The 14,366-nt window shown below is 43.5% G+C and overlaps 1 protein-coding gene across 1 annotated transcript in view; it reads right to left on the reverse strand.

Moving 5' to 3' along the window:
• Nucleotides 1-14,366, reverse strand: part of rgs3a (regulator of G protein signaling 3a) — a 177,692-nt gene that overhangs the window by 22,035 nt on the left and 141,291 nt on the right. Inside the window, exon 12 of the mRNA XM_056290421.1 lies at nt 3,750-3,820. Coding sequence (XP_056146396.1) covers nt 3,750-3,820 — 71 coding nt within the window. The remainder of the gene's footprint in view (nt 1-3,749; nt 3,821-14,366) is intronic.

Genomic DNA, 14,366 nt, shown 5'->3' on the forward strand with positions numbered 1-14,366 from the left:
ATCATTATCATCATCATCTTCATCTAGACTGTTCACTGACCTCAGTTATAAATCCCTTCAGATTATCTGAAAACTAGAGAATTCTGTTCAAGCTATTTAGAAATAGTCTCATGTAGTGTGAAGAAAGTTATGTTGGGGGTTCACTGTCTTCTTGACTGCAATTTTTGGTAACACTGCGAAGGTTATCATACTGATTCTTTTACGGTGTTTTATACACTATAATACTGATACACTGATATACTTCTTAGTGTAAGTCGACGTTGGAAAGAGAGTACATTAATCCACCTTGTACAGTAATAATAATAATAATAATAATTACATTTAGTACTTTTCTAGACACCCAAAGCGCTTCACACCACCAATGTGTAGCACCCACTTTGGTGATGCACGGCAGCCATTTGGCACCAGAACGCTCACCACACATCAGCTTGAGGTGGAGAGGAAGGAACCATTGAGCAAATTACATGGGGGGATGATTAGGTGGCCAGATGGAGAGAGCCAGGTTGGGAATTTTGCCAGGACACCGGGGAACCCCCTACGCTTTGCGATAAGTGCCATGGGATCCTTAATGACCACAGTGAGTCAGGACCTCGATTTAACGTCTCATCTGCAGGATGGCATCTCCTACAGCACAGTGTCTCTGTCACTGCAGTGGGGCATTGGGATTTGATATTTGTTGTTGTGTTTGTTTTTTAAATTTAGGACCAGGGGGAAAACTGCCCCCTGCTGGCCCACCAACACCACTTCCGCACATGTTGGTATGGCTGCCGGCCAAATCTTGCCGGTAATATTAAGGAGATATTGGCCAGTGTTCAGAAAAAAACTGTAGTTTGGAAGGAATTACTAAGCATATTGGCCAATGACTAAATGCTCTGTCACTGATAATAGCCCACTTACTGTTATCATGAAAGGGTGAGTCAGAGAAACGAGTCAGCAATGTGAAGAAGCACTGCACACATTCAAATACATCACACACACACACACACACACACACACACACACACACACACACACACACACACACACACACACACTTGAAGGGAGATTTCACAGATTGTTTTGTGTATGCATAACCAGTACTGATGAGTAATGTAGTCGATTGAAGCAATAAAATCCACAGTGTATCTAGAGTATATTGACAGAGATATCAGTGTTGTCCTGCTCACAGGGTTTTTCCCACAGCATCCACACCTACCAGAATGCATTGCATATTACCTTCTGTATCCATCCATTATCCAAACCGCTTATCCTGCTCTCAGGTTCGGTTTGCGGGGATGCTGGAGCCTATCCCAGCAACCATTGGACGGCAGGTGGGGAAACACCCTGGACAGGCCGCTAGACCATCACAGGGCCGATATACACACACACATTCACACCTAAGGGCAATTTAGTATGGCCGATTCACCTGATCTACATGTTTTTGGACTGTGGGAGGAAACACATGCAGACACGGGGAGAACATGCAAACTCCACACAGACGATGACCTCCAAGGTTGGACTACCCCAGGGCTCAAACCCAGGACCTTCTTGCTGTGAGGCGACCACGCTAACCACTGCGCCACCGTGCTGCCCCACCTTCTGTATCGTTGTCCATAAAATTATCTGCACTAGTCTTGTGGGATCTCATTCATACCAATGGAAAGGTTGCTTTATTGAGTGAATAAGGATGTGTTTTGGGGAGTGTTTAGAGTAGATTAGAGTATTAGAAACCCTGCAAGGCTGTAGCTTTTCTGGCCAACCAAATGACGTCACAATACATCATTTGGTGGCCACAAAAAAAACAAGGTCTCACTGCTGCTCCAAAGATGAAGAAGCAATGGGAAACAATTGCAGGTGTTTTTCATGGGCTAACCCTGTCGCAGATAGACAGAGATAAGGTTGTAAATTGCTGAATTTTCCCTTTAAGGTGCGGTCAAGGGATGTGTTGTGCATCTGCAACCATTGTCTAAACAGAAATTTTACTAAAACAATGGCAACTGTAGGTGGCGAGGGCATCTCCCTTCTGATACCAATACCTGAATGGGACCGGGATGAGACAAAATAGGTTAAAAAAAAGGTCCTTGGTGGATCTGATTATGTGAATCTGAATCACCTGACACTTAGCAGTATTCACTCATAAACAGTCCATGTTTTCCTCTAAGTGTGATGATTTGCTTGATCTGAAAAGAGGATTAGCTCCAGACGACAAAGGGGTACGCTTTAGGAGAAGAACTCTCATGGTCATTTTGCTTTATTTCCCCAATATCACATATGGTTTTTATAGCCCTTTCTTCTGAGAAAAATCTAAATTATTTTATTGTTTTATTCATGCTTTTGTGCAAGACAGGTTGTTAGTTGTCCAGCATCTATTGAATGATTAGCCAGGCGGCATCTTTTAGTCAATGAAGGAAACACATCTGTCGCCGTCATATACTGAGTTTGATAGATCTGAGGCATTACTGAAAAAGCAATGTGGTTTTTTTTGGGGGGGAGGTTTCCTACCCTTTTTCTCCCCAATTGCATCCGGCCAATCACTCCACTCTGGGGAGGGCTGCAGACTACCACATGCCTCCTCCGATACACATGTGGAGTCGCCAGCTGCTTCTTTTCACCTGACAGTGAGGAGTTTCGCCAGGGGGACATTACGCGTGGGAGGGTCACGCTATTCCCCCCAGTTCCCCCTCTCCCCCGCCCCGAACAGGCGCCCTGACTGCCCAGAGGAGGCGCTAGGGCAGCGACCAGGACACACACCCACATCTTGCTTCCCACCCGCAGGCACGGCCAATTGTGTCTGTAGGGACGCCCGACCAAGCCAGAAGCAACACGGGGATTCGAACCGGGATCCCCGTGTTGGTTGGCAATGGAATAGACGACTACACTACCCGGACACCCACAACGGAAACATCCTTAATTGACAACAGACATAAGTTGTAATAACAGCCTTTTTTTTTTGTTGCCGTTTTTACTTACGACTTTGATTTTAATTTGTTTTGTGTGAAATGCCTTTGTATACCCCAGCTCTGAAACATTCTCTCATTTCATGAATCAGATGAGGGATGTTAATCATATAACCTGTTAATTAGTTGAACGAGATGAAAGTAGAGCCTATGTAGATGAACTATGTGTCCTAGGACAGCCATCAAAAGTGGCTTCACGTTGACGTGGGTGAGAAATGTGCATTCATCTTAAAGAGCAGATGTGTCAATGATGCTCAACAACAAATCATTAATCATAAATCACACACACACACACACACACACACACACACACACACACACACACACACACACACACACACACACACACACACACACACACACACACACAACACACAAATATACACTCCAAGATGCAATTTTGCCACCACGCCATTCATCATATGATAAAGTGGATGGTGAGTCCAAACTCTCAGTGTGCGGGCACAGGGTTGCCTTGAACTTGAACCACTTGCCTTGCCAGGTTGTGTCAAAAGATTCTTTTAGATCTAATATTCTGTAAAGCTTCAGCAATTCCTTTATTGCTGTCACATTTCCCCCTGGTCTCTCCTCTATGCCCTTTTGAACTCAGCACACCCTGAATTCCACCGTATTTACTTGTCATGTACCTACAAATGGTAATAACAAATGGAGCTGAACTTAATAATAGACACAACTGATCAACATGTTTTTTGACTCTTCAATTTAAAAAAAAAGGACACCCGTGAAAAGTGAGCGCTAGCACGGAGGCCAAACACGGGAGAGATTTATAGAGAATCTGCTTTGAGTACTCACAGGTTCTTGGATTTCTTCTTCTTGGTCCCGTCAGGGCCAACTTCACAGCTACAGGGAGATCCGACGCTCAGCTGGGAGGAGAGGAACGAGAGAACACATGGCATCATCCACTCGCCACGCTTGGTTGGGGCCCAGCAGCCACACACAATTAGCTATGGATAGCTACAGCAGCCGATAGCATGCTAGGCGGCTGGCAGGCTTTAATGCACTTGGCTAGGTTAGAGAGTGTGTGTGTGTGTGTGTGTGTGTGTGTGTGTGTGTAGTTGGCAGGTTGGTTCAGTTCATTAAACACAGCCAGCCACCTTAGTGGTTAATCCATAAGAAAACCCCCGAGAAGAATTCCCATGAGTCGCTTTCCAAAGGGGCGTGTAGGGCAGATTGTAAGTATAAAGTATGCAAATGAGTGTGTTGCAAAACAGCAGAACTGGAGTTTTGAGAGACTGAGTGGTTTTTATTAGTCTGCTGCCGTGCTTTATGCTTAAAGTGTTGAGGAAAAATCCTGGTTTCGTATTACATGTCTACTAACCCACCACACTGATTGGCTGCAGAAAATGGGAGCGTGTTTTCGGGGTGGGGAAGAGGTCACTTGCTAGTAATCGTATGGCCTGAAGTTTCCCCAGAGTGTGTATGTCGGTGTGTGTGAGAGAGAAAGATCAGCCTCAAAGAATGACCCATTGTGTTGTATGAGCACACGTTTCAACATGAGCTAATGCCAGGCCACAGATGGTAACACATGCTGTGTGTGTGTGTGTGTGTGTGTGTGTGTGTGTGTGTGTGTGTGTGTGTGTGTGTGTGTGTGTGTGTGTGTGTGCGTGTGTGCGTGTGTGTGCGTGTGTGTGTGTGTGTGTGTGTTGGGTGTGCACGCACATTGTGTTTGTATAGCTATTGTATTGAACAACAATCAACAATTCCTATCCTAAACCGGAGTGTCATTAAACACACATTTCCTACGTTATGAATACAATCTATGGCCTCAGTTCCTCCCCTTTGTTTCATAAACACACAAATAGGTAAGCTCTTACACCAGCTACTTAACACAAAGCCCTATTGTGCTTTTGCATTGTCATTAAACTTAGTCAATGCTGTGCCAATATATCTATTTAAATTCAAGTCAAATATGATTAGCCAACTGAACTGACTACACAAGAGTACACAACTTGGTACAAAATGTATAAATCTATGGGATCATAAGAACACATAAAACTTTTCAGATATACACTTCTTTCATGCCCCACCACCTTTTCTCCCCAATTGTCCCCGACCAATTACCCCACTCTTCGCTGCTCCACCCCCTCTGCCGATCCGGGTTGGGCTGTAGACTACCACATGCCTCCTCCGATACATGTGGAGTCGCCAGCCGCTTCTTTTCACCTGACAGTGAGGAGTTTCACCTGGGGGGGTGTAGCGCATGGGAGGATCACGCTATTCCCCCCAGTTCACTCTCCCCCCTGAACAGGCGCCCCGACTGACCAGAGGAGGCGCTAGTGAAGCGACCAGTACACATACCCACATCTGGCTTCCCACCACATGGCCAGTTGTGTTTGTAGGGATGCCCGACCAAGACGATGAAAACACAAGGATTCGAACTAGTGATTCCTACGTTGGCAGGCAACGGAATAGACCGCCATGCCACCCGCACGCCCCCTTTCATGTCTTTTTATGTTAGACAAACTTGACGTAATGATTTTTCATGGATCTTATTTATGTTAAAATCAAGCTTCGCAAACCTCACAGACCAGCTGACATTTCGGGCTGTGGCGCTCCCCACTGCCTTTCAGGCGTCACAGCAACTAAAATGTACAGAACATGCCAACGCTCAAGAGTGGTTTAGCATTGTGCTCGTGAGCTGTAGGCTGTCAGCATTTTCATTTCATTATCAATATCTGAACGATGAAAAGTGACACAAACATTTCTTCCTGGTGAGGTCAGGACACAGTGGACCCAGAACAGCATGTGAAAAGTGAAAATGAACACCTCATACTGGCCCTGTCAGCAGCTCAGTGTGGAGTAAGAACAGAACTCAAACATGGTCGGTGATAATGGGTAGAGAGTACAACAAAAATTCAACTCCGTACTGTGCATTTTCAAAACAGGCAAAATGACAAATGTTTGAGTGCGTATTTATTTGACATTTACCTTTCTTGTAAGTAAAGTTTGTTTAAAAAGACTTATGTATGATTTTACGACTAGAGAGTGTTGAGATGTCTCTGTTGTAGCAACCCGAGTGGGAACGAGACGCTCAAGGTGATATATCATAAGCATCCGCAGCTCGAAAACAGACACAAGCAACGTCAACTTTGCATTAATAATGACATAATTGACCGAATGACACTTAATAACAAGTCATAAACATTCATAAAGACTCCTTCATGTTCATGACAGGTGTCATGTTATGGTTATGACAGTGTCACATCAGTCTTATGGACACCCCAGAATTGACTCCCGTCCCATGGGAATTCTGCAGGAGTCCCGTGTCCCACGGGACTCCAGATGTCAGGATTTAGTGGATACATCTGTCTGGACCAGACAGACATTCACTTTGTCAAAAAAGGTTGAAGTATCTGCATCATGATGAGCACAAATTCTTTGATTCCCTTCAAATTCAACAGCCACGTGCTAATGGGTTTTTTTCTAATTAAGTAATTAAGAGTGTTGCATTCAGTTAGTTGCAACTTGTTTAATGATTTATACCAGTGAGGTTATATGCATAGGGGCGGCAGTGGTTCGCGCAGTCGCCTCACAGCAAGAAGGTCCTGGGTTTGAACCCCGGGGTTGTCCAACCTTGAGGGTCATCCCGGGTCATCCTCTGTGTGGAGTTTGGATGTTCTCCTCGTGTCTGAGGTGGGTTTCCTCCGGGGGCTCCGGTTTCCTCCCACAGTCCAAAGACATGTAGGTCAGGAGAATCGGCCAAACCAAATTGTCCCTAGGTGCGAACGTGTCTGCCATGCGATGGACTGGCGACCTGCCCAGGGTGTTTCCCCGCCTTCCGCCCAATGACTGCTGGGATAGGCTCCAGCATCCCGCGACCCTAATTACAATAAGCAGCTTGGATAATGGATGGACGGATGAAATGCTTAGGCTAACATCCACTAAAACACATTTGGATAGATGTTCCGGTGCACCCTCGACCAGACGACCCCACAAAATATTGGTGGTCAATGCACCTGCATTTGTGGTTAGACATGGTCTGAGCTGGCAGAGGTGTAACCGGAATGTCAAGCCAAAATATACAACAAAATGTTACTGCAATATATTAAATGGAGCCCTATCTGCCAGCATGAATTTAGATGGCGCTAAGCAGTAGCGGAGCTGCTGGTGCTGGTGCAGTAGGCACAGACACAACACAGGATTAAAGGTTAAACACAACAATAAACAAATCAAAAGATGGATGGATACAGAGGCTTTTTGCACTATCTTGCTAGTTTGTTTATTTTCCTTGTTCCCATTTCCTGTGTAATCTGTCTTTGTACGCCCGGGCAAAACTGCCTTCTAGGGCACATGCAAGTGCTTGGTTAAAGCATATAGGCAAACACTTAGGCGTGCATCGGTGTCAGTGGATCACACATCCACACAAACGCCCCGGTGCTTAACCTAAACCTAACTTCACACAGTATCATATCAGCAAAAGGAACCTTTTTTTTAAAGATTTTATCCATCCATTTATCATTTTATCAAATTGCTATGGTTACGTTTTGCAAAATTCGACGTTTGAGACAATTCAGTGTAATTCTGTCATTCAAATGACAGAATTACACTGAACGTGTCTGCCCTGCGATGGACTGGCGACCTGTCCAGGGTGTTTCCACACCTTCTGCCCAATGACTGCTGGGATAGGCTCCAGCATCCCGTGACCCTAATTAGGATAAGCAGCTTGGATAATGGATGGACGGATAAAATGCTTAGGCTAACATCCACTAAAACACATTTGGATAGATGTTCCGGTGCACCCCCGACCAGATGACCCCACAAAATATTGGTGGTCAACGCACCTGCATCTGTGGTTAGACATGGTCTGAGCTGGCAGAGGTGTAACACACATATCCCAACTAAACAAAACATCACTGTCCAAGGGAGTGAAAGCCAGCCAGGATGACTGTCAGAATCGCTGGTCTTCATGGGCTAGCAGTTAGCTTAGCCTGCCCTGCTTCAGCATCCTGTCAGACTGTTTCCTCTTCAGGCCCAGCTCCGGGCAGGGCCGTGGTCCTTGGGCCTACCGGACACAGCAGACCGGGCTCCCTCAGCTGATCCAACACCAGCTCTCCCAGCCATCAAACAAAGACAAAACTTAGACGCAGATGTGGACAAATACACTGCATGGACTGTATTATCACCCTCAGGTGTCTTGTAGATTAACAGCTTCAAAGATCACACACACGGACACATGCACATGCACAGACACATGCATGCGTACATGCACATTCTTGCACACATGTGTGCGCGCGCGCACACACACACACACACACACACACACACACAAAGGAAATAAAAGCTTTAAAACACAGTGGCGGGCAGCGTATCCCGTCAGCATGGAGTCATTCATCGAGGGGATATCAGTACAAATCACACCATGTAGACATGGAAGATCAGAAGGGGATTGTCTGGTTGCAAAGTCCGCCTCCATACCTTTCTCTCTACCTGAGTGCGAGGAGTAGTGGCTGATTCACACCAGGTTGCTATGTTCCAGACAGATGAGATCACGATGAATACACATCCAGAAGGCTCAAAGGCATTTGCTCTACCATTAGCAGGTTGCCAATCACACACATTCTAGAATACATACACTCTGGAATACACACACTCTAGAATGCACACACGCTGGAATGCATGCACTCTAGAATGCACATGGACGCGCACGTACACACACTTCAGAATACACACCCTAGAATCATGATGCTTCAAACTGGATGGCACTCCCAGATGACATGCCATGGGATTTAATTTGCTTTGTGACTTCAAGACATATGTACAGCTTACAGCTACCGAGTAACAGAAGAGCCTCGCATGTTGTATCCATGCTGAAAGTTAAAAAGGAAGTCATCTGGTGGCAGGGCCTTTTCCTATTGGGCCCCGTTCTTGTGGAATAACCTGCCTGCTGCCATCAGACCATCTGAGTCTGGTGAGTCCTTTAAATCCAAACCTAAAACTCATCTTTTTGTCTTAGCTTATAATTAGTTGCCTTTAAGTTGAGTGCTTCACAACTTGTACTGCATGGCGGGTCGGTTTCAGTCTCAATGAATTTACCAACCACTGTTCTGCCGACGAGATTATAGCGTATTGATTATGACTAATTGATGACTTAATTGATTATGACTAATTACTACTGCAAACTATTCTCTTCTCTCACATGTCTTTTCTCTCTTTCTGAATGATGTCTTCTCCTTTCTCTTTTTCTGTGTGTGAATGGTGTCATGTGAGTCTCCACTGTGTGCACAAGCAGTCAGTCCTCCTCCCAGGTCTCCGTGGTGACGGTAGTCGCCACCTGGATGCTGCCTGCCATTCCCCTCATCACATTTTCTTTTTATATATCTTCTGTTATCTTCTTTCAATGTATTCTGTAAATTGTGTAAACACAACATCCATTGCATGTTGTCCGTCTGAGAGATCCCTCCTCTGTTGCTCTCCCTGAGGTTTCTTCCTATTTTTTCTCCCTGTTAAAGGGTTGTTTTTTTTTTAGGGAGTTTTTCCTTATCCGATGCGAGGGTCTAAGGAGAGGATGCTGTGTTGCTGTAAAGCCCACTGAGGCAATTTGTAATTTGTGATATTGGGCTATACAAATAAAATGGACTTGACTTGAAACAGTAAAAATAAAAGGTATGGTATTACTAAATAGGTCAGAGGTCGTTTGTCTAATGTAAGATGATACGTAGGTGCAGAGAATTTTGTCTTCTCTGTCTTTTGTCACACAGATGTATATACACGACACTTATTCAGATACACAAAGAAACACACTAAAAATTAAATCACTACCTGGTAAAAGCAGGAGTAAACTGAAGACAACAAGTACCATTAAATTGCAACATCCACATTAATAACTAACTTTAAATTAATGGCCTTTAAATTTGCCGCTTAGTCCGCCAAATCTAAGGGAATTTCACTTCTTATTCTGCTGCTGGCTGCTCCCGTTAGGGGGCGCCACAACGGATCATCTGTATCCATCTCTTCCTGTCCTCTGTATCTTCCTCTGTCACACCAGCCACCTGCATGTCCTCCCTCACCACATCCATAAACCTCCTCCTTGGCCTTCCTCTTTTCCTCTTCCCCAGCAGCTCCATATTCAGCATCCTTCTCCCAATATACCCAGCATCTCTCCTCCACACATGTCCAAACCATCTCAATCTTGCCTCTCTACAACTTTCCAAAACATGTCAGCTTTTGCGAGGTGATTATAGGCTTTTAGACAGTCCAATCCATAAAACTGGTTAAAGTTAATTTCTTTTTACTGAATGTGAGACACATATTTGCTCCTGAGCTGTGTCTAGTTTGGCATAACGTGCTTTTGATTGCATTGGGTGGCTATTTTTCATTTCAAAGTACAAAAAGGAATGAAGTAGTCCTATTTATACAGGCCAGTTTTTAAAGGTCGTTGGAAGTGTGGAATCCAGACACAGAGAACTTATTTTTCACACCTTCAGCCTCTTATTTTGACTGGGTGTGTCCGCATACCATTGTTGTTATCCAAGTATTGGGTCAATTTTTAGTCATATTAAGTTCACTGACAACCCCTTTCATAAGCAAGCACATGTACCTTTACTAGCCTAAACACCCAAAGACAACTTTTTTTGCTTTAATTTATGAAGTAATTGTTGATTGCACAGTGTAATGGCCATAGAATAATGACAACATCGGCGCCCAGACTGGTTCCCTATAAGCCTCGCTTTCACCATGCAATTCTGTCTGCCATCAGGTACGATCTCGCGGGAAAATGAAGTGCGTCAACCATTGTGCAACCAAAATAGAAAGAGGATAGTGATTTTGCTTTCCCCGGTAGCTATAGGTAGCTATCCCCAGTAGCGGAAATGGTGGATGGTGGAACAACTGAAGTGGCAGTGGAAACTCTACCCGGCAAGAGAAAAATAACCCGATTGAGAAAGGAGGCAAAGAAGGCGAAGAGGGAGACTTATAGATACAGAGTTAAAACAAAAGTGAATCTCGGACGGGCATTCACTCAATGGACTCAATGGACTGAGGCCCTCTCAAGTCCCAGGTGTTGTATCGAACTCTGTTTCCCCATCGAGATCTGTTTCCCCCAAGCCCGATGAAAGCATTCGTATTGAAACAGGTTAGCTTTCGGTAACGATTAGGTTAGGGTAAGCATTAGGTTAAGCGTAGGGTTAGGTTGAAGTTAAGTTAAGGTTAGGGTTAGGTTGAGGTTGAAGTTACGTTAAGGTTAATCAAGTGTCCCAGTGTTGTAATGAATTCTGGCTAGGGGGAAACGTTCTCGATGGGGAAACAGAGTTCGATACAACACCTGGGACTTGAGAGGGCTCCAAACCGACATTCAGTTGTCATTCTTTCTACTGGATCAGTAAGTAACACAACCTGCCTACTTATTAATACTACCGGATGTTTTACTCTGCCTTTATTATAGCACGGAGATCAGAGTTTCTAGTTCAAATCGGAATACTTACAGTTTTTTCTTGCTTTGGCAAATATGTAACTTGTGATAATGGGCTTTACAAATAAAATTGACTTGACTTGGACAGTAGCTGTACTGCTAATAAACGGAAAGAAGGTCTGCTTGTTTTTGCAACAGGGATACAAACAACAGAAACACTTGGAAATGCTGGGGGGGGTTGAAAAGTTGTCTAGAGCTGCTTTATGTAACAGGCTTTTGAAATGAATAAAAACAAGTTTATTTCATCAATTATACATCGTGTCTACTCAGCAAGTTAAGTTTAAGGAGAATTATTATTAGGGATCTAGAACAACCAGTCAAAAATATTTATAGCCTTTCAGAGATTTAGAGTCAAGCATGTGTGTGCTAAAATTACAACTCACTGGATTTATTGTTAAGTCTCTCTCTCTTTCTCTCTCTCTCTCTTTCTCTCTCTCTCTCTCTCACACACACACACACACACAAACACACACACACACACACACACACACACACATTTTTCTCTCTGATATTTCTCTCTCTTTCTCACACATTTCTCTCTCTCTCTCTCTTTGATATTTCTCTCATCTCTCTCTCTCTCTCTCTCTCTCACAAATTTTTTATCCTACTCTCCCTCACTTTCCTTTGCCACATTCCAACTCATTCATGGCTCTCTGGCAGCAAAATCCCACCCAAGCCCTCTTTCACAAAGGCACACACACAGCCTGCACAGTAGGATGGCTGTCTGGGGTAAAGCCAGTGAAGTATAACAAGACCAAGTCTTTTCTAAATATAACTCTGACGTGTGTGTGTGTGTGTGTGCTCACATGCTTCACAGAAAACAACAAGAAAACTCATGGTCTTCCAAAGACCACGGGACTATGCAGATGTTGACACAATGCTAAGGGGTATTAAGATGGTCATACAGATAAAATGATATACACATTTGCATGCACACACACACACACACACACACACACACACACACACACACACACACACACACACACACACACACACACACACGGGTGCACGTGTTGTGGACAAGTCATGCAAATGCACCCGTGTATGTACATATGCATAAAAGACAATTGTATGGGTAAACACATATTAAACATGCTAACATACATTAACAGACACGTGCAACATCTGCAGACACTGACACATGCACAGAGCCAGTGTGTTGGTTACAGGAAGAGTGGAAAGTTTGCTGTCTGCTGGGCGCGAATGTGTGTATGCATGTGAGAGAGGTAGAAAGTGAGAACGAGAAGGAGAGGCAAGATAATGTGATGGAGTGATATGCTTCTTCCCTAATAGGTCTAGGCAGGTAATGCTAGTTGCTTTCTCTCTATGTCTTTTGTTTCACTCCTGCTAGTTTTTTTTTCCATATGTGTATTTCCCTGCCTTTTTCTTTCCACACGTTTAGTCTTTATTCATGCTGTTTGAAAAAGTTAAACGTTTACATTCACACATAGAACCTGTAAATAGAAATTATATAAACCACAAAGAATCACATAAACCAGGCAGAGGAAGTAGAGTCTAGCCCAGCTTTGAAACACACTATCAACCCAGTTGACAAATTAGCTGTTTTTGATTTTTAGAGTATTTAAACACTATTGTGTTTAAACACTATTGTTAGAAGCCCTGAAAATTGAGAATAATTGAATGTCTGGATTAACGTCGAAAGGAGACACTGAACTGAATGAGTGGCTTGTTGACCTTGTTGATCTAACAGTTGTTCAGTTGAATGAAGTATGCAGCTTTGTAAGAACACTCCTCACACCTTGTGTCCCTCAGTAGACTTCCTTATCCGTTTTACAAATGCCCCCCTAACAAATCAGCCCACGCTGCCTTTTTTTTTTAATGAGACATTCCTTGGGCTACTTCCTCCCTTTTCATTCTAGTTTCTTTTATTTGTAAAGTGATTGACAATGCAATATGTGAACAATGTTAAGGGGGCCCCAGCAGTCCCTCAGGGCATCCTTAAACCGTAAGGACCGGTGCTATATGTTGGAACCAAAAGTGTAGCTTCCTGACATTGTGTGACCTGACTCTGTATGTGGGTGTAAGCATGTGTTTATCACAGTGAACAGTGAGTGGAAAGGCCCACTTTTCACCACAATATTGTGTATATCAGGAACTGTCGTGTGCAAGGGCCAAAAATATGGAGGGAGATTGTTAATTTATCCTCTGAAAGTTATTTTTAAACCACAGAATATCATATTCTAATCTGACATTACAGATCATTTTGTGCTTTAGCAAACTGTGTGTCATTGTAAAACAGACCTATTGTTGTAAGCTTTGGGGGGTCAGCTTGAGGGGAATTCCAATAAGTCAGCAGTAACCACGTGCCATGGAGGGCCAGGGGTAAACAGGTTTTCATTCCAACCCAACACTACTGATTTGCACATATTCAACCAAAAAGGAGGACTAAAGAGTGAAATCACCTGTTGTAGAGTCCGATTGGGGAAAAAAACCCTTCATACTCTTGTCCCTCCATGGCACATGGTTGTGTGCCATTGCTATAGTTGATAAGAATGGACAGAGAGGAAGAGGGTAAAAATTATAATGTGTCTCCTAGCCAAGCTTGGAAATCTCAAGAGTAGACACATCAAGATTTTTATAGTTGGATATTAACTCCCGTGAACAAAGCTTACAGTTATTTGTGAGTCCATGATAAATACTGTAAATATACGGTCTATCATCTATTTATCTAGCTAGCTAGCTAGCTAGCTATAATGTATAACGCATGTGCCTTTTATTTATAACTAATTTTCCTCAGAAAGTTCAGTCAATCAGAAAAAGTTTCTTCATGAAATATCCTAGGTCATGATTTTTGAGTGAAAAGTTTTTTTTTTTCAGTAAGACCAACCTAATGCATTACATGTTACTAGTTACATTCATTTGAAAGTAAGCTATTTTACAATGTTAATGTCTGTGTTGAGTAATGCATTACTGATTACACTACTTTCACATTACTGTCACCAAAATAACTGCAGAAGTACGACAAGGCATTATAAAAT

Source organism: Lampris incognitus, chromosome 12 (genome assembly GCF_029633865.1).
Source record: "Lampris incognitus isolate fLamInc1 chromosome 12, fLamInc1.hap2, whole genome shotgun sequence".
NCBI classification, from domain to species: Eukaryota; Metazoa; Chordata; class Actinopteri; order Lampriformes; family Lampridae; genus Lampris; species Lampris incognitus.